Below are 22,000 nucleotides of genomic sequence, written 5' to 3' on the forward strand. Positions count from 1 at the left end.
CTCCCTGGCTTACACTCACTTGTTACAGTATGCCGTCTTGAACCTGAATGATGTCTTCAATATGGCCGACAAGTGTCTGATTGGAGATGCGCTGCCGCGACCCTCCTCCTTGAACCCCACACTACGTTGGGTACCTGTTCTTTCAGTCGGGTCTGGGAGAGGGAAGATCAGGAAACAGCGTGGGCAGCAGTACAGGCAGCGAATGGGTGCAGGTCTCAGTCACTGGGGCCCATCGGGTTTTTACCCGGTGTCCCGCTGGCCCAGTCCGACCCTGTGGCCGACGAGCATTGTCTGCACATGCACCAAGATAATCTATCCCCTTCACTCTAAATCACTGTCTCTTGTGTGCTAATTATAAGTAATGTACATGTAATAATACAGCACACTCATGGAGAGTTCATCTTGCATCCTGCTCCTAATCCCAAAGCGATCTTCTGGCATGTGCCACCATACTGAAAGGATCTAATGCGCATCAACTTGGTCTTTCTCAGAGGACGCCGGATTATGGGTTTGGGTAATTCACAAAGAGAAGTCTCTTTTTTTTCCAGTGTACTGCTGCAGGCAAAGGACTGAGTGTGCAGTGGATTAGGCAGCTGTACTTAAGGTATTAAGTTAATGCTTTTATTAGAAGAATATACAGTAGTATCTTCCATACACTTTCCTTGTCCTTTAAGCATTGCTTTCAAGAATCATGGAAATAGCCCCAGCCCATTATTCCTCTTTCACCAAGGTTTAATGTTGGCAGTATGAATTCAATCAGGTGAATTCAATCCTGGCATCTGCCCGACCCAAACTGTTTCATCAGACTGCCAGATGGAGAAATAGCATTTATTTTTGCCCAAATTTCCACTCCTGACAATTCCGTGCTTTAGACTTTGTGGAACAGTTTGGGGAAGGACCTTTCCCAGGCCCAGATTTGTGGCAAGGCCACAACGGCCTGGGCCGAGGGCATCAAGACGGTAAGAGTGGCATGCTGCACAGCCGCACTCTAAGACGAGCTAATTGCCAGCGTTTTGGTGCGCGCTTTTGCAGGGAATTGCGCATGAAATTGACGGGCATAGACATTAGAGATGTGCTGGCCGACCCGAGGCCCGCGGGTTGGAGCCGACCCCTGGACAAAATGCGCGGGTCGAGCTCTTCTCCTGCTCTCCCCCCCACGACCTAGTACTGCCAGCTTCTGGCGCCGGGATTTATAGACTTCCGCCTGCCCCGCCCCTTTTGTGATGTCACTGCGGGTCTATAAATAAAGGGGAGCAGCGGGCCCGGGGGTTGGATGCGGGTAAGGAGCGAGCCGGTTAGGGTCGGGTTCGGATCGAGAAATTCTCGACCCGCACATCACTAATAGACATATCTCCCAACTGTCCCGTTTTTCACGGGACAGTCACGATTTTGACAGCTCAGCCCACAGTCGCAGATTGTTACTGAAATGTCCAGATTTTCTCTTTTATCTCCTGCACTGACACCAGAAAATACAAAGTTTCTAAAACTTCATCTGCTTTTTGGCAGAAAGCTGAGAACACTCAGCTCCTGAACTTAGATACATTTGTAACAATTTAAGATAAGCAAAGATACAATTGTAACTAAGATAAGCAGGTCTCTTGGCAGAACTGAGACTTTCAGCTTAAAGGAGAAGGAAACCCTGAAGAAAAAAAAAACCCTGTACCCCCACAACACTCTCAGTCCTACCTACTTACTTTCATTCATTTATTTATTTACCTCACAAAAGTAAATGAGAGAAGGAAGAACACTCGCAGTCCTACCTACTTACTTTCATTCATTTATTTACCTCACAAAAGTAAATGAGAGAAGGAAGAACACTCTCAGTCCTACTTACTTACCCTCATTCATTTATTTACCTCACAAAAGTAAATGAGAGAAGGAAGAACACTCTCAGTCCTACCTACTTACTTTCATTCATTTATTTACCTCACAAAAGTAAATGAGAGAAGGACGAACACCCTCAGCTCTAAGAAACCGCTCATATAAACCCCGCCCACTTACACGTCATTCTATTTGGGCTCACCCCACGGTATAAGTGAAGCAGTGAACTATAACAACACAATCCACAAATACATCTTCTCCGCATAAAGTCCACTTTGGGGATAGAGTGGTTTAATAAACACAGAGTAATATGAAGTCTCTCATGTAAAATGTAAGCGGACTTGCAGCCTGTAACCGATTTCATTGGGCGTCACCACACGGCACAGAAGCAACAAGCCAGGGGAGATGTTGTGAATGGGTTGCCCCAGGTGACCGGCACTCCCGGCGGAAGCGGGCGGAACCATCTCATAAACACCCCTCCCGCTAGGAATAAGGAGGTTTCTTTGACAGTTTAGAATGGGCGAGATAAAACGCTAGAAAGCTGCGGCAGCTGATTGGCTTTCACCGACGCCAGTCGAGTTCTGTCTCCTCCCCGTGCATGACGCTGTTGGCCGGCTGGTGTAGTGCTCTGCGGGGAGGTCGCTTGAATAGAGCATGGCGGCGCAGGAGGAAGGGGAGTGCGCCGGGGCCGTCATACACTAACGCCTTGGCCAGCTCGCTGTGACACCGGGGACTGCTGTTTGCGGACACCTCGGAAAGACCGCACCTCGCTTACACCGGATTAATTGCTTTGTTCTTCTGTAACCGCCGCTACCTGAGTGACTGACGGCCGGGCCCCGGTACTCTTGTGTCGGACACATCCCGGGGCCCCTCGGACTAAACCCTGTGATATTCAGGTGTCCGTTTGTTCTGGAGGATGAGAACCACTTGTGTATGTGATACCGGCGTCTCCCCGGGCTTCACTAACCGGCTATCCCAATAACCGGCTCTCCCAATAACCGGCTCCCCACCTGTCAGAGTTGCCAGTTCTGCTCACCTCTCTGCCCTCACTCTGACCACTTCCGCTTCCTTCTCCCACTCAAGCTTGGCCATCCCCGGGTCCTATCCACTCCCTGATCATTACACGAGTCTCCCCCAGTGTGTGAGTAACTGGCCCAGCCTGGGCTCCTCTAAATCACTGGCACCTTTACATCACTTCCGGCTGCTCAGCCGAGCTCTACAAGCAACTCCTTTGCACCAAGGCCTGGCCCCTTCCAAATTAGAGTTACTGCTTCTCCTCCCCAAGTTACACTTCTACCCGCCCCTCTCAATCCTAATTCTGGGTAATCTGTTTTATAGCCCTTCAGTGTTTGCCCAATCCTGTGAGACCCTTTAATCCCTAACTCCCTTTACTTACCTGCCTTAGCACCCAGGTCCCAATTATACACCCCCGGTGACACACACAAGTAAACTTTCCTTAACCCCCTCCCCAATCCGCGGTACCTCTCTCCTAGTTACAGAGAAACCTATTCTACCTGTGCAGCCACTGTGATAACCTGCACCTGCTTTCTGGCACCGCTGGGCCTTTCCTACTGAAATCTGCTCCTCTTCCTTTCTGCACAATCTCTGCCTCTCCAATTGCAACTGGCCCCTGTGATCCCGACCTCAACGTTTTGAAGCAACTCCAGTGTCTGCTGTTCCCAGTTGATCCTGACATCCTACATTAGTTCCATACTCAGAGCACTGTATAACTGTTGTTGGCAGTGTCGAGTCCTTGGAGGGGGGTTTGGACTTGCCATTTGCTTGGCACAGAGTGGTAGAGAATCCCAAGCAGACTGGCACTATTTGACTCTGGCAGAAAACAAGCTAACCTTTGGATTGTGCATGACTTGGAACCAGGCTGTTTTACATCTGGCATACTTGTTTTATCTGTGCAGTTCCTGATGATGGATTAAAAATAAATTGGAGGGCAGACTAAACCCCAAGGTGTTGCAAGTGCTAGTGGAGGCAGTCTTGCATGGGACCAGTATGGAGCATTGGCCGGAGAACTGGAAGGATTGTTTACAGACTGGCCCGCACTCCTTTTAGCCATAGTGTGTTATGACTAGGTGATACTGCTCCACAAAAATCTGGTGATCACAGGGCTGCCTGGACCAGGGAGTAGATATCCTTTGTTCCTGATTAGATTGACCCACTACCCAAGCTGTCTCAGATGCCTTCAGCCTTGGCAATCTTCACCTGCCGCCCCAACTCCCACCCTTTCCAAGAGCGCCATGTCTACTTGGACGAGCCCGTCAAGATTGGCCGCTCCGTGGCTCGCTGTCGCCCAGCACAGAACAATGCAACCTTTGACTGCAAGGTGCTGTCAAGAAACCATGCGCTTGTCTGGTTTGACCACAAGACTGGCAAGGTAATACTCGTTAGACTGAGCATGACTTTTACCTATTTTCTATGATCCCAAGGACAGAGAGTTGGGCAGCCTTTATGCCCGGCTTGTTCCAGCTGCAGGGCTGCTCTTCCCCTTCCTTGGTGTCTTACATGTAGTGATGAACAAAATCAATGTGGTTTCAGAGGGGGCAACAAGGCTTGTATTGCAAAGAATATTATTTTTTAGAAACAGATAAATACTTACTTTTGTTTATCCCTTACATATCAAGCTGACACTGTACAAAACCCAGTTTGCACCTATAGACTCACATGTGATTTCTGGGATTAAACCATGATAGTGTCAGTTATGTTGGGGAAAACATTTTGCCACTCACACTGACTTGCTCTGGGTTTCCTTATTTCTTACAAACCTGTGAAACAGGAATACAAGCCCATGCGCACCTCTCGGAGGCGTTCTTTGTGGCATCTGTTTTGCTTGTGGGTTTGTTTTTTGGTAAACACCCTTTAACCAACATATAAACTAGTGTTTGATCTGCCACAGTTTGGCCACTGGCTTCCTCAATGTTCCCTCTTGTCTCCATATGGCAAAGCCAAGTTGTATTCTCTCTGCTGTGTTCAATATGAAGGGCTAGGGATCTCCACTGGAATAAACGGTCTTGTGATGTAAGTGGGTTTGTTTATATCTGTTACAGATGGAACCACAGGCCCTTGCTATGAGTCACTATATGGCTCTTTCCCAGGCTCACGTTTTGATGCAATTTCTGTAGAGCGGCTGCTGCTGCTATTTGGATAAGAAGAACATGATGGGATTGACTGTGGGAGATACCCTTGAATTAAGGGGTAATCTAGGCTGATATTGCTACCCCTATTGAATAGCAGGACAGACTTTAAAGGCAAATGGTCATAAACATTCTTAATGCTCATAAAAACAAGAAACAGAAAACTACAAATATTTGGTGGTGTAGTGCATACAGATGTGTTGTTTTCTGCTCCTTTACGTTGTGTTTATGTGTATGAATACATGTCTTTTTTATCAAATGACGGGATCAAATGACAAATTGCAAATAGCAATGTGTTTGCATATTTCATAAATCAGCCATAGGGAGGTGTGGAGCCGCTTGCTGTGAAAGATCTGCAACTCCCAGCATGCCAAAGCCTGAGAGCCAAGTGACATTAAAGATAAATTTCTTTTTCTTTCAAATGGATTACATTTTTCTCAGGGCTCAGAATTGCACTGTTTTTGTTAATGATTAACTCTGCCCTCTCCCTGTGGTATGACCAGGCAGTTCTCTAGTTTGGGTCTTTGCTACTGGTGGGACTTGTAACAAGTAGGGGGCATAAATACCCAGATTTGGCATGGCTGTTTTATTTAAATCTTTTGCTGTCCCCCTGAGGGCATATGGCATAGTGAGTCAAAGCTGGTCTCTGTAAACTTAATCCATTCTCAGCTACTGGATGGGGCCCTGGCAGGAGATTTGCCCTCATGTTTGTGCCAGTTACTCACACTAATGGGTCAGTGTTATTTGGCCACCCTTGTGAATAACCAAATGGCACAACATGCAGTTGTTTAGCCTGTAGACCGAGAGCATTATCGTTAGCCTATGTATGGCAAATTTAACTCTTTTCCTTTTCGGTAGCAATGCTCTGAGACTGGCACATTGTCTAACAAAACTGTTTTGACTTAAAAACATAACCTGGAAATATGGATTCCTCATTACTGGCAGGCTTATAACCCCCTTACTAAAATTGTTAAGGTAATAACCAAGTGAACATTTTAGAGAGGTGCAGTTGAATTTAAAGATTTGCATAATTATGGAAAGACACTTTCACCTGTTTAGGGTTTGCTTCAGAAACACTTCTATAGTTCATATAAACAATCTGCTGTGTAGCCATGGGGACAGCCATTCAAGCACAGGATACACAGTAGATAACAGATAAGTACTACTATAGTTTATATAAACAAGCTGCTGTGTAGCCATGGGGGCAGCCATTCAAGCACAGGATACACAGTAGATAACAGATAAGTACTACTATAGTTCATATAAACAAGCTGCTGTGTAGCCATGGGGGCAGCCATTCAAGCACAGGATACACAGTAGATAACGGATAAGTACTACTATAGTTTATATAAACAAGCTGCTGTGTAGCAATGGTGGAAATTGTAAAAAGGCTATATGGCACAGGTTAAATTGTGGATAACAGATAACGCCATTATGTTCTACAGAGCTTATCTGCTGTGTAACCTGAGCCTTTTCTCCTTTGAATGACTGCCCCCATTGCTACACAGCAGCTTATTCATATAAACAATAATAGTATTTTTGCAGCAAACACAACAGTTTTACCAGTGCAGGGCAACTCTGCATTATATTTTTATTACTTTAAAACAATGACATTTTTTGATGTTACTGTTCCTTTAAACCGGGGCATTCATTTTCCTTTGGTGCTTAAATCATAGCAAGGGTTGCCGTATACTTGGCATGTATCACAGTACTGATTTCTACTCCCACCTTCAATATGCCCCCTTGTTGCAACTAACAGGACCAATGCTGGGAGCACAGACACCAGAGGAGGTAGGTATGTAGAAGCTCAGAGCTTAAAGGGATTGCTCACCTTTAATTGCCTTTTACTGTGATATGCAGAGTGATATTATGAGACAATCTGCATTTATTTTTCATTTGTTATTGAGTTATTTAGCTTTTTATTCAGCAGCTCTATTCATCAATTTCAGCCATCTGGTTGCTAGGATCCAAATTCCCCTATCAGCCATGCACTGATTTGAATAAGAGACTGGAATATGAATAGGAGAGGCCTGAATAGAAAGATGAATAATAAAAAGTAGATAGATGGGGTCAGTGACCCCCATTTGAAAACTGTAAAGAGTCAGAAGAAAAAGGCAAATAATGCTGAAAATATTAAAAAATAAAGGTCAATTGAAAAGTTGCTTAGAATTAGCCATCCTGTAACATATTAAAAGTTAACTTAAAGGCTCACCACCCCTTTAAGTTGCTTTATATGGAGACTCATCCAGTGGCCCTATGCAAAGACATGAGTTTCACCAATGCAGTATTGTGCACGTGTGTATAAAATACATGGGTTTAATAACAGGCACACCACAGTGTTCTTTGGATTCGGCACATTTCAGCCTATGCTTGTTACTTGCCGTGCTGCCAAAGAAGAAACCGCTAAAGATAATTATTAATGGCTTAATGCCATGTGCGTAACTGTATAATTTTTAACTTAAAACCCATTCGGATTGCCGCAGTGTTTTCTGTGCAATGTGCCATGAAACTGTGTTTAAGATTCACGGTGGGTGGCAGCTGAAATCCACCTCTTCTACGTCTCAGCAGATCGTTGTGATTTGTAGTCGCGCTGCTCATATTATTGCGTGTAGAAAAAGCGTAGAGATGATGACTAGTGTCCGCTTCTACCCCTACTGTTATGCTTGTCACGTCTGATGGATTGTGTGTTATTCACATGGAATCCACCGAGTAGGGTGCAATGAAACAGCCGGCAAACCCTCCAGATTCTGTGCGACTGGAACTCCCAGCATTAAAGTCCTATAGGAGCTCTAGTGCAGAAAACTGTGTCTTCAGCCTCAATATAATCCTTTAGTTACACAGTGCCAATACATTTACATCTCACTTTACAGATCTATGTTCATCCGTTACACCTGTACTGCCCCAGTGGAGCTTACAATCTAAGCACGCATGTCAAACTGGGGATTTTGTGACCCTGCCCATAATTTCAGTTGAATTTTGCCCCCCTCCCAAACTTTGAAAGTGGTTTATGTGAGACTTTTTATTTTCTTTAGAAATTATTAATTCTAACATAGTTTTTATGCTTCTGTAATTTGGTTAAAGGAGAACCAAACCTTTTTTATTAAAATCCCCTACCCTACATAGACTCCCCCCCCCAGCCTAGGTGTTACCCTGGGTAAATGCCCCCACGCCTTTACTTACCCCTCGTTGCAGATTTAGGTCATCGGCTTTCATGGGCGCCATCTTTTTCTCTTCTGTAATCTTTGGGTCTTCCGGTGCTTATGCGATTTCTGTGGATTTTAATAAAAAGGGTTTGGTTCTCCTTTAAAACAGCACACGTTAGAGCAACCTAAAATATAATTTTGGAGATTAATTTAAATGCAGTCAATAAGGAATAACATTTTAGATTTCCCTTTTATATACTGTAGCTTAGTTTCATTGCTATCCTTTTAAAGGTTGGTTCACTTTTAGTATGTCATAGAATGGCTAATTCTAAGCAACTTTTCAGTTGTCCTTCATTTTTTCTTTTTTTTATCATTTCGGGTTTATTTGTCTTGTTCTTCCGACTCTTTCCAGCTTTCAAATGGGGGTCACTTACCCCATCTAAAAAGAAATGCTCTGTAAGGCTTAGAAATGCACTATTTTGGATTTGGCCGAACCCCGGAATCCTCCGTGATAGATTTGTCAATTACCGAACCGAATCCTAATTTGAATATGCAAATTAGGGGTGGGAAGATGAAAACATTTTTTACTTCCTTTTTTTTTAATGACCACAAGTCACCTGATTTCCCTCCTGTTCTACTTTGCATATGTAAATTAGGATTCCGATTTGGTTCGGCCTGGCAGAAGGATTCAACCGAATCTGAATCCTGCTAAAAAAGGCAAAATCCTAGCCGAATCCTGGATTCGGTGCATCCCTAGTGAGGCTACACATTAATTGTTATTGCTGCTTTTTATTACTCCTCTTTCTATTCAGGCCTCTCCTATCCATGGTCTAGTCTCTTATTTTAATCAGTGCATGGTTGCTAGGGTAATTTGGACCCTAGCAACCACACTGCTGAAATTGCAAACTGGAGAGCTGCTGAATAAAAAGCTAAATAACTCAAAAACCACAAATAAGAAAAAATGAAAACCAATCGCAAATTGTCTCAGGATATCACTCTCGATATTATTAACATGTATTCTTAAAGCGCCAACATATTTCGCAGCGTTGATCATGCTTAAAGTTAGTTTAAAGGTAAACAAATCTTTTAAATTGCTCTGTCCCTTATTTGGTTTACCAACTTAGTTTGACCCTCCTTGTCATCTTATATGGAGTTTTATTGCCCTCATTATTCTGCCCCTATAGCCACCTCCACTCTCTTGAGCAATATATGTCCAATTACATGTATGTGTCACGCAGCTTTCTATACTGGCTTCTGTTTGGGCTTCTCTTTCCAGCGAGTATTGTATTTACTATTGTAGCTGGACAGGAGGAGTTAACATAGAAATATAATTGAACCTGCTAATGTTTAATGTGACAAGCCATGCATAGGCTTAGCTCGGGGCCCAACAGTTACTGAACTATAACAACCCGCATCGCAGACAGCCATCTTTTAGGAACCCGTCTAATCCATTATGCAGAAAAAAGGCTGACTTGGCGTGTATTCGGGATCAGTGTATTTACTGCACTTCAGAAAGCTGGGCCTAAAGAAATCCGAACAAAAGACTTGTCTCATTCTGGGGGGGAGCAGCCATCTGTCACCCAGGACTAGGGGGAGAGCAGCGAGGAGATTTGCAGCAGACCCTGTCCTTAAAGGACTCCCAAAGCTGAATTAGGTACTTAATGTTGCTCTTGTGTCGTCACAATGTTATTTATGTGTAAAGTGGAAATCTGCTTTTTCTCTAAGGTCTGGAATCTCCTTGTTTAGTCTGCCTGTTACTATAGCTCACATTTGTGTCTTTTAAATGGACTCGGGGGCTGCCCATTATACACACACGTTCTTAGCCATCTGCCTGCGTCTGAGACAATGAGGGGCTACCCCAGGGGGGAAGGGGGTGCCAGTTCCTATATCATTTCGGCTCCTTGTTCTCTTCTTACAATGAAGTTTGTCCGTTTTATGTCAAACACAGGATCTTACCATAAAGTGCCCTGGTGTCACATTTATAACCAAAGAGGATAAGGCGGACCTTTCCACTCGGAACTGAATTCCAAATCCGATGGATTGGTTCACCTTTAAATTAATATGATGTAGAGAATGAAATTCTGAGACAATTTGCAATTGGTTTTCATTGTTTAATATTTGTGGTTTTGAGATCTAGCTTTTTATTCTGCAGTTTCGCCAATCTGGTTGCTAGGGTCCAAATTCACCCAGCAACCATGCACTGATTTGACTTAGAGATTGGAATATGAATAGGAGAGGCCTGAATAGAAAGACGAGTAAACAAAAATAAATGTGTAGCCTTAGAGTATTTGTTTTAGATGGGGTCAGTGACCCCCAGTTGAAAACTGGAAAGAGTCAAAAGAAGAAAAAGGGTTCTTACTGCTGAATAATATTAGGATATCAGGTGTCTAAACTGCAATGTTTTATCCCCATCAGTACATTATGGTACCTATTATCTGTAAATCTAATATCCAGAAAGATTTTATATCCTATTGTCTTATTTAACCCAGCAAGACACTTTAACTATGGAACAGATAACTTTAGAATCTTATGTATGTATGTATGTTTATATGAATGTATGTATGTTTATATGCATGTATGTTTGTATGGATGTATGTAGCTCCTTTACACCCAGCACCACCCGTCCTCCTGGTTTCATTAGCACCCACACATCACTAGTAAGGAGCCGTTCCAATGCATTAGGAGAGGGGATTAGCACCTTAGATGATTTATGAAGGATGAAGTGGAAGAATTCCACATGCACCAAATGACTTTCAAATGAATCTGACCGCAGAGAATCCTGTGCTTAAACTCTAATTAAAGGGCTCGCTCACGGTCACTCCTGTGTTATTTCCAGCTATAAAGCTACTTTGCAGAAGGTAACATGTTGCTCACCTTGTTTGGTGCTAAAATCACAATTGCTGTGATCACAAGTGGCACAGGTTTTAATGTTGGTGCCTATCTGATGCATCCAAAGGGATTTTCTAATTTGGGGAAAGCTCTTGAGCTCTTTAAACATTTTTAAATACCCCACAAATACAGAGTTAAGGGCCTGAAACTGCCCAAATAGACCATCACTGAAATGACTTGACAGGCCTCTCTATACTCTGGCACAAGCATTTTGGCAGGTGATTTCACTAATAGTCTGATGGGGGCCTGTTCCCAAATAATACATTTCTGGGCTTACTTATAAAAACAACGATGGTAATGGACGACGATGGGACAAGAACCACATCAACTAGCCAATGCGGTCCTCGATCAAACCTGCCCGATCAATATATATATATATTTTTTTTTTGCCAGAAATCGATCGGGAAGGCCTGTCTAAATGCCATATACACTGGCAGATAAGCTGCCACATTGGTCATGATTTTAATAATGTTTTTATTTCTAAATTACACTGCAAATAATTCACTCTACAATATAAAATGTCATTTCTGAACCAGCAAGTGTATTTAGTTGTAATATTGGTGTGTAGGTGCATCTCAGGTCATTTTGCCTGGTCATTTGCTTTCAGAAAGAGCCAGCACTTTAGGATGGAACTGCTTTCTGGCAGGCTGTTGTTTCTCCTACTCAATGTAACTGAATGTGTCTCAGTGGGACCTGGATTTTACTATTGAGTGCTGTTCTTAGATCTACCAGGCAGCTGTTATCTTGTGTTAGGGAGCTGCTATCTGGTTACCTTCCCATTGTTCTGTTATTAGGCTGCTGGGGGGTGATATCACTCCACCTTGAAGAGAGACTGAAGTTTATCATAGCAAAAGTCACATGACTGGGGCACGCTGGGAAACTGACAATGTCTAGCCCCATGTCAGATTTAAATATAAAAAAAAATATTTTTGCTCTTTTGAGAAATGGATTGCAGTGCAGAAGTCTGCTGGAGCAGCACTATTAACTGATTAACTATTTGGCCAGCATGAGTATGTCCTCCACATAGTACCATTGGCATGTGTTATTTGGATAACACCTTTATAAGAATAAAGCATTTGGTTAGGTGTTTAAAGGAGAATTCAACCCCTTATTAAAAAAAAAACCCTACCCTCCTACATAGACCTTCCCCCCCCCGTCTAGCTGCTACCCCGCGTAAATGCCCCTAACTGTTTACTTACCCCTTAGTGCAGATTCAGGGCATCGGAGTTCATGTCAGCCATCTGGAGGGGGGTACGTTTTTTTTTTTTTTTAATAAGGGGTTGAATTCGCCTTTAAATACTTTGATTCCAAGTACTTCAGTATATTGTATTTTTGACACTGGTGACAATGGTATCTTTGTATGTAAGAGAGCACAAATATGTGGCGTTAGCATTACTTGGAATTTCTGCTGGCTTGTAGCCATGGGACCAGGGAGAAGTGTCCCAACCTGCCCCACACCCCATCTAACAATGTTACGCCACCCCCACTTGTGGCTTTCCATTGGTTGTAATCTGGCTACTAGTTTCACTATTCTCCTTTTAACCCTTAAAGTGATAGTGAACTACTTTCTTTCTCTATTCACCCTACTTTACTCCTTGTACCTACTCTAAATAGGTAAGTGTTACATTATTATATCAGCCTTACTCCTATCACTGTGATTGATAGTGATCTTTTTAATACATGGATGAGCTGGAATGGTCTTAACAGATCTTTTTAGGATTTTGGGGTTCCCAAGGATCACAGCTGGTTTGTTTAGACACAAATTCTGATCTTCTGATGGCTCCTGTTGGTGTGGGTTTGGTTATTGGCCAACCAGCAATTGTGTACCTGTCCCCCTTGAATTTACTATGTAATACGCACATTAGCGTTGAAATGAGATTCATATCAATTGAGTTATCTCCCCAGTGTTTACCCATCATTGGGGGTGCCATTATGAATGTGTTTTTACCTGTACAGGTATGGGACCTGTTATCCAGAATGCTCAGGACCTGGGATTTTCCGGATAATGGATTTTTCCGTAATTTTGGATCTTTGTACCTTAAAGGACCCCATACACGAGCCAATAAAAACTGCTGACACACTGAGTCGGCAGCTTATTGGCCTGTGTGTGGCCATCCGACGGGCTTCCCCGATCTATATGTGGCCGAAAGTTTGCCAGATCTCGATAAGGCAGGTTAAAAAATCCTGTTGAATCGTGGCCGCATCTGTGTGTGTATATGCGGTCCTGCAATTTGACCGGCCGTATCGGATCCACTGTGATCGGATCAGCCCGATATCGCCCACTTCAATGTTGGCATATCCGACCTCGCCAAACGAGCGGAGCTCTGCGTCTATGGCCACTTTAAGTCTACTAGAAAATCATTTAAACATGAAATAATCCCAATAGGCTGGTTTTGCTTCCAATAAGGATTAATTATATCTTAGTTGGGATCAAGTACAAGCTACTGTTTTATTATTACACAGAAAAAGGAAATTATTTAAAATTTTGGATAAAATGGAGTCTATGGGAGACATTTCCATAATTCTGAGCTTTCTGGTTTCCAGATAACGGATCCCATACCTCTTCTTTTTATTTCCTTCCAAGCTGCTTCTGTATTGAGTTAGTGGTTTCTGGAAGGAAAACAAATGAGAAGCAGGTCCAATCCATTTTCTAGACTAAATTCTATGTATAAGTGAGGGAGTTTCCATGTGTAACAAGTTTCTTGGGTTTAAATAGGCGACTAAGCCACTCATTTTGCTTCAGAATTAGGGATGCACCAAAACCATGATTTGCTGTTTTTCATCAGCATTCCCATTTGGCTGAATCAACCTGCTTGGCCAAACTCAATCCTTAAAACCATGTGATGTTTGATTAATTGAACAAGAATATTGTGTTTTTTTTTTCTGTTCGCACATTTCATTGTAACCCTTCACTGCATATGCAAGTTAAAGTGGACCCGTCACCCAGACACAAAAATCTGTATAATAAAAGTCCTTTTCAAATTAAACATGAAATCCAATTTCTATTTTTTATTAAAGCATTCATAGCTGTTGTAAGCTCATTTAAAAATCTCAGCTGTCAATCAAATATTGTCTGCCCCTCCTCTATGCCAATGGCATAGATGCGGGGCAGACAATTACTTTCACTTTCCATTCAGCACTTCCTACATGTCACTGCTCTCCACACATTCCCCCATTCTCTTTACCGTTTATTTGTGTAGCCAGGGCATGGGGATGGGCATCAGGTCCCCCATTCTGGTGCACAAACAAGATTCTGAGATGGATGATGCAAGACGTTCCTTAATAACAGTGTCCACAAAATGGCTCCTGCCTGTTTGTTATAATTATGAATTCCCAGACTGATGGAAACAAGATTCAAATAATATATGTAGTGTAATTAAAGTTCATTTTGCTTGACTAATGTGATAAAATAGGATTCTGAATAATTTTTTTGGGTGACGGGTCCCCTTTAAGGTTTGAATTCAGATCAGGATTTGGCTGACTCTTTCTTGAAAAAGAAACTCTACACAAAGTAGCTGCATTTAGGGCTGCTAGATAATCCCTTTAAGGATTTAAGCAGATCTGCATTTTAGCAGTGATTTTGATTTTCACTGCACAGCACGTTCTGCTGTCCGTTACTGAGCTTAGGGATCATGCAGCCCTGTAACATTTACGTGACAACTCATTTTCTGCTGGATAATTAGCGACAAACCCTAAGCTTAGCTTTTCCACAGCAGCTCAGAGCCCACTGAGCATGTGCAGTGCCACTGACACCAGTGTCAGACTGGGCCGGCGGGACACCGGGAAAAAACCCGGTGGGCCCCACCGCCGACCCAGATCCGCAATTTTTAAAGTTGCTTCCTGCTGCGCCTCTTGTCAAACTAGGTGCACCGGCGCATAAGCGCACACTGGGCGGCGGGGAGTGGTGTGCTCACGCAGTGGCGTGCACACTATCGGCGTTGCAGCAGTGGGGTCCGGAGGGGGGCCCTGGACAGCAGCCCTGGGCCCCCCAGTCCAACCCTGACTGACACTCTTAACAAAATCCAAGATGGGAAACTCCTGCAAAAATTTTGAAGGCCTGAATCATTACTACTACTATAGAAATGCTGAACCTTTAGGCTGGCTCAATAAATTCAATATATAAAGTTTCCTTTAAGGTTGCAATAAACTGTCTGATCCCAGTCTGAATGAACAAATGATAGAAACACGGCTACTCATACGGCATACAATACCGTTTCATTACGTATACATAGTGTAGCCGCATTTCTACTACGACCCAAATGAATCGGATCAGCAGGAAGCAATTATTCATCTTTATTTCCTTATCTACTGGTGCACTTGCTGACATTGCCAAATTAATATTTTTAACCTGATCAATGGACCAACTGATATCCGTATAACAAATTCATCTTTCAGAATTATCTCCCTACTGTACACATTCCAAATATCGGTTTTTCTGTACATTTCTATTGGCGCCAATATTATCAGCTTAAAGGAGAAACAAAACCCTTATTAAAAAAAAAAAAACCTACCCCACATAGACCCCCTCCCCAGGTCTAGCTGTTACCCCGTCAAATGCCCCTAACTTTTTACTTACCCACCGGTGCAGATTCAGGGATTGGAGTTCACGGACGCCATCTTCTGGGTCTTTGTGTCTTCTTCCTGCGGTGTCATTCTCCGATTACTCGAGACCCGGAAGATGGCTGCTGTGAACTCCAATCACTGAATCTGCACCGGTGGGTAAGTAAAAAGTTAGGGGCATTTGCCCGGGGGGCAGCTAGGCTAGGGGGAGGAGGGGTCTATGTGGGGTGGGGGGGTAGGGTTTTCCCCGATCCATATAGATCTTGATCGGGCAGTTTAAAAAATCCCTTCGGATCGCGGGCACATCTGTTCGTTTATGCGAACCGACCGCCCGTATCGGATGCATTATGAGCCGATCGTTGGGCCCTAGGGCCCACGATCGGATCAACCTAATATCACCCACCTCAATGCAGGCATATCAGGGAGAGATCCGCTTGTTTGGCAACATTGTGGATCTGTACGTTTATGGCCACCTTAACAAATAAACCATTGAAAATATACACTTGCAAGATAAATACAATTATAATAATTGAAATGATTAATTATTTCTGGAATTTAGAGGATTTTTTTACAATAGGTGCAGTTGCCCTTTCTCAAGTTATCTATTTTGATCTAAATGCTGGGAATATTTGCATGAAATGATCCTTAATAGTTTAATTAACGTTGTTCTCTGATTACGTAATCCTACGTGTTCCCATAAAAGGCCACTCTCTGTAGAACTGTTTTAATGCTCGTTTTTCTCTATTAAGAGATGTTTATGAGCTGTGGTTCCTGTTCTCCGATGTTGCACAAATATATTATATAATATATATATAATATAGGAATGTTTTATGGACTTTGTGCACCTGAGCTGATAATGGTGCAGTGGATTTAGTACAGATTTGTCCTGCTATGCTTACTGTAGATTTTCCGTACTACACATTAATTATAAATATTCCATTGCAGTCACCCAAGCCTGTCTAACAACATTCTCTGCTTCTGTCCTTAACACTTGCCCTGTGTTGTGAAATGGGATATTCCCGTGCGACTCTTGTTTCACTGCTGCTTCTTACAAATCCCAGACCCAAATCCGTCTTTCTCAGCTGTGCCTTTTTGTACACTGGCGGCTGTCATTAAAAGAGAGTTCTTTGCATTTAGCCTAGTAATTAGTCATGATCATTAGGTGGAAGTCTGTTAAACTTGTTTTTACTACAGGTTACATTCAATTGTACATGGCTGTTTGGCATGAAATAACATACAGGAGCCCCCTGTTAGTACAGAATCATTTTCTTACTGGTATTGGACCTATTATCCAGAATGCTGGGGTTTTCCTGATAATGAATCTTTCCATAATTTGGATCTTCACTAGAAAATCATGTAAACATTAAATAAACCTGTATAGGATTGTTTTGCCTCCAATAAGGATTAATTATATCTTAGTTGGGAACAAAGTACAGGTATGGGACCTGTTATCCAGAATGATCAGGACATGGGGTATTTTGTATAACGGATCTTTGGGATGGTTTTCCGGATAACTGATCCAATACCTGTGCCTTGTCAGTGTTACCCATTCCGTGAGACTGGAGGGCTCTGTCCCTTGAATGAGGTCAGAAGATTGAGTGTATTTATTGAATAAAGTACCCCCTGTTGAATAATATAAGGATATTATAAGTCACCAGGGCATTCCATGACCACATAAAAGCACTCGGCCAAAGGGGATAATTTATTTATAATATACAAGTTTCAGGGAGTCGTGTGACAGAAATGACATCACTAAACACCGATTATTAGAATATAATACACACAAGCCATGAATATCTTGTAAATTATATCCTTATAAACGGTGAGTTCTGATGTCATCAGTTATGTCATTTCTGTCACATAACTCACTGAAACGTACTCACTTTATTTATAATAAATAAAGGTCACCCGGTTCCATGACCTGTATAAGGCCTTTGGCCTCATACTTTTATATGGTCATGAAACTCCTCGGTAACTTATATCCTTATATTTTACAAGAGGGGGTACTTTATTCATGATATAATTTATGATTTTGATTTATGATGATATTCATGGCTCTTGTGTATTATATATGGATTAAAGGGGAGATAAATGTTTATTATAAGGCCGCTGTGAGTCCTGTTGAGGTCCGTGCCACACAGATGATAATTTACCCAGTAAGTCCAATTGCATAAGGGGCAAAGCAACACTGAGTTCAGCACTGAGTTGTGGCTGCTAGGGCACCTGCACTCCATGTAGGGTATATACCTGCTGGTGGGTTTCACCACTTCCTAACAAATATCAATAAAGGCTAAAGTTGGCCTAGACTCACCGATGACATGAAACTAATTTTGGTATAATATTCGGTTTGTCTATGGTGAGAGATGAACTGTTATCGGCAGAAGACTTGGGTGAGTGTTTATTTTTTATTACAGGTTGGATTCTCTTTTAAGCATCCAGTCCTGATGTGCCTATATATCCACAGGTCACTCTCCTGCTTGAACCATACCAGTAGTGATGTGCGGGTCAGGAAAAACCCCAACCTGCACCCAACCTTAACCCACAAGACCTTAACCTGTAAAATGTTGCCCTATTAGGAACCACAAACAACCATTACACACATTGGAGGTCATTTATCAACACTGGGCAAATCATTCATTGTTCTACTTGCAGCTTGCTTAAAAAAGCTAATCACTGATTGGTTGCTATAGGTAACTGCCCTTGGCCAAATCTGCCCAGTGTTGATAAACGAGCCCCATTATCTTGTTCTGTACATCCTTCTGGTTCCAAAACATGGAATCTTCAGCAGCCTTGGCGCAGTGGACTTCCCCAGTCTGACCATCACCCAACCATAACCCACAATGCTTGGCCAAATTTCAACCCAAACCCACCAACTGGTGGTCAACCCTAGAGTCACTGTGGGTTTCGGGTGAACCCGCACATCACTACTTCCCAGCTCTCAAGGCACTGAGTAGTCCTGCAGTGAGGCACTTAGGGGGTTATTTATCAAAGTCCGAATTTATCTCAATATTTTCTGCTGCAAACTTTGTTTAAATCCGCTCTGGTTTTTTGCGCTTATTTGTTATTACATTTTCCCGAAAATTTGCTTTGTGGGGAAAAAAAAAAAAATCTATTTTTTTCGGATTTTTTCACCCGGAAACCAGCGCACATCAAAAAATCATTGGGACTTCTCCCATTGACTTATATGCAACCTCGACAGGTCTGATATGCCGAATTTTCAGATTCTGACCTTTCCCATCCTCGGGGTTAAATAAATTCCGAAAAATTTGTAATTTTAGGGAATGCTGTTTGTTATACCTATTTTTTTTTTTAATCCAAATGGACTTTTTCTGGAAACAAAATGTTCGTTATACCATAAACCCACCTTTTCCACGAAGTTTTCAGCTGCCTTCGCTCAGCTCCCTAGGGATTGTGGGTGCGCACAAGTATAACTGCCTGTCATTAATAGATATTTATATCCTTCCTTCCTCCATCCTTCTTGCAGAGATTTGGGTTCAATCTCCTTGAAATATTTGCATCACAAAATCCAAATAATTTTAAAACTTCACACATGGCTTCTGGTTAGGGGCCAGCAGATTGTAAGTAGGTCGAGTGCAATGTTGGAAAAAAACACTCTTTATTTGGGAACATTTAGGAATACAGTAAAACAAAAGAACATTTAATAGTAGGGTGTTATAGACAAATATACAGCAATGGAGCATTTATCTTCTTTAAAGGAGGAGTAATATGGCACATTTCCATCAGGATTATATGCAATTTCAAAACTTATTGGGGTTCTTCCCCTTTGTTATTATTATGATTGTTATTATTATGTATTTTTAGAGCACCAACATATTGCTCAGAGCTGATTACTGTTCACCTTTGCAGTTGTTTTTTTTTTCATTATTTGTGGTTGTTATTTAGCTTTTTATTCAGCACCTCTCCAGTTTGCAATTTCAGCAATCTGGTTTCTATGGTCCAAACTCTCCTAGCAACCATGTACTGATTTTAGTAAGAGACTGGAATATGAATAGGAGAGGCCTGAATAGAAAGATGAGTAATAAAAATTAACAATACATTTGTAGCCTTACAGAACATTTGTTTTTTAGATGAGGTCAGTGACCCCCCCTTTGAAAACGGGAAAGTAGAAGGCAAATAATTAAAAAAAATATATATAAATAAATAGAATTAGCTATTCTATAACAATTTAAAAGTTAAAGGAAAACTATACCCCCAGAATGAATACTTGAGCAACAGATAGTTTATATCATATTAAGTGGCATATTAATTATTCTCAACAAACTGGAATATATATTTAAGTAAATATTGCCCTTTTACATCTCTTGCCTTGAACCCCCATTTTGTGATGGTCCGTGTGCTGCCTCAGAGATCACCTGACCAGAAATACTGCAGCTCTGGAACAGGAAGAAGCGTGGAAGCAAACGACACAACTCTGTCTGTTAATTGGCTCATGTGACCTAACATGTATGGGGTGTTTGTGTGCACCGTGTCACTAATTGAAAACTGTTTTTCTCCCATAGTGAAAGAAAATATAATGCTAACCAACATTACCACATACAGTCATATAAAAAAGTTTGGGAACCCCTTCTTAATTTTTTGGAGTTTTGTTTATCACTGGCTGAGCTTTCAAAGTAGCAACTTCCTTTTAATATATAACATGACCCTAAACACATTCCAAGTGTGTTTAGGGTCATTGTCTTGTTGGAATATCCGACCCCTGCAGCGGAACTTCAACTTTGTGACTGATGCTTGAACATTATCCTGAAGAATTTGATATTAGGTTGAATTCATTCGACCCTGGACTTGAACAAGGGCCCCAGTAGTCCCTGAACTAGCCACACAGCCCCTGAACTAGCCACACAGCCCCACAGCATGATGGGACCTCCACCAAATGTGACAGTCGGTAGCAGGTGTTTTTCTTGGAATGTGGTGTTCTTTTTCCACCATGCAAAGCGCTTTTTGTTATGACCAAATAACTCCATTTTTGTCTCATCAGTTCCAAAATGACTGTGACTGTGTCTAAATGAGCTTTTCCATACAACAAGCGACTGTGTTTGTGTGAGTGCAGAAAGGGCTTCTTTCTCATCCCCCTGCCATACACATGTTCTTTGTGCAAATTGTGCTGAATTGTAGAACGATGTACAGATACACCTGCATCTGCAGCAAGATGTTCTTGCAGGTCTTTGGAGATGATCTTTGGGTTGTCTGTAACATTCTCACAATCCTCCGCATATGTCGCTCCTGTATTTTTCTTGGCCTGTCAAGACCTGGGTTTTACAGCAACTGTGCCTGTGGCCTTCCATTTCCTGATTACATTCCTTACAGTAGAAACTGACAGTTTAAACCTCTGAGATAGCTTCTTGTAGCCTTCCCCTAAACCCTGATACTGAACAATCTTTGTTTTCAGATCTTTTGAGAGTTGCTTTGAGGATCCCATGCTGTCACTCTTCAGAGGAGAGTCAGACAGAAGCACAACTTGCAATTGGTCACCAATACCTCTTCTCATGATTGGACACACCTGCCTATGAAGTTCAAGGCTTAATGAGCTGATCCAACCAATTTGGTGTTGCCAGTAATCAGTATTGAGCAGTTACATGCATTCAAATTACCCACATTTTTGCATAGCCAGTTTTCACATTTGATTTAATTTCATACAAATGAATACTGCTTCACTAAAAAATCTTTGTTCAGAAAACACCCCAGTACTCAAATGTTCCTGGGAAATGAAAGACATACCACTTATCCTTTTTGTTGAAAGTGGATTCAATTATTATGCAGGCTGAGAGGGGTTCCCAAACTTTTTCATATGACTGTACATTATTTTAAGTGGTTTTAAAGTTGTTTCTAAATGTAATTTCGTTGGAAAACATCTGTTGGCACTGTAACAGAAGTCTGTTTTCCTCCAGGATTATTAATGAGCTAGCTTCTGCTACATTTTTTTAAATACTGCTTTCAATTGCAATTACGTTGGGCTGTTTCTTGTCCTTCATGAAACTGGTGCTGTTGGACTATGTTCAGACACACAGAGACAATATTGGGGGAGCAGAAATGCTTGAGTGTATTTTTACATCAAAATCCAATCTGTTTGTCTGCAGATAGATAGGAGCAGGCTGAGCAGATCAGTTGTTCCATACAGGCCAAGAAACAACCTTGTGAGATTGTAGCTTAAAGGGGAAGTAAAGTCTAAAATAGAATAAGGCTAGAAATGCTGTATTTTGTATACTAAACATAAACATGAACTTACTGCACCACAAGCCTAATCAAACAAATGATTTATGCTTTCAAAGTTGGCCACAGGGGTCACCATCTTGTAACTTTGTTAAACATCTTTGCAAGACCAAGACTGTGCACATGCTCAGTGTGGTCTGGGCTGCTTCGGGATCGTCATAAATGATCAAAACAGCACAAGTCAAATAATATCTGCCAGAAGCCGATACAGCA

The 22,000-nt window shown here is 42.0% G+C and overlaps 1 protein-coding gene across 4 annotated transcripts in view; it reads left to right on the forward strand.

Moving 5' to 3' along the window:
• The first annotated feature begins 1,909 nt into the window (after nt 1-1,909).
• Nucleotides 1,910-22,000, forward strand: part of slmap.L (sarcolemma associated protein L homeolog) — a 110,068-nt gene continuing 89,977 nt past the window's right edge. For all 4 annotated transcript variants that reach the window (XM_018241903.2, XM_018241902.1, XM_041590946.1 and 1 more), the window contains exon 1: nt 1,910-4,210. In XM_018241903.2, the coding sequence (XP_018097392.1) occupies nt 4,013-4,210 (198 nt within the window). In that variant the 5' untranslated portion in view covers nt 1,910-4,012. The remainder of the gene's footprint in view (nt 4,211-22,000) is intronic.

The sequence above is a fragment of the Xenopus laevis genome, chromosome 4L, assembly GCF_017654675.1.
Source record: "Xenopus laevis strain J_2021 chromosome 4L, Xenopus_laevis_v10.1, whole genome shotgun sequence".
Classification (NCBI taxonomy): Eukaryota; Metazoa; Chordata; class Amphibia; order Anura; family Pipidae; genus Xenopus; species Xenopus laevis.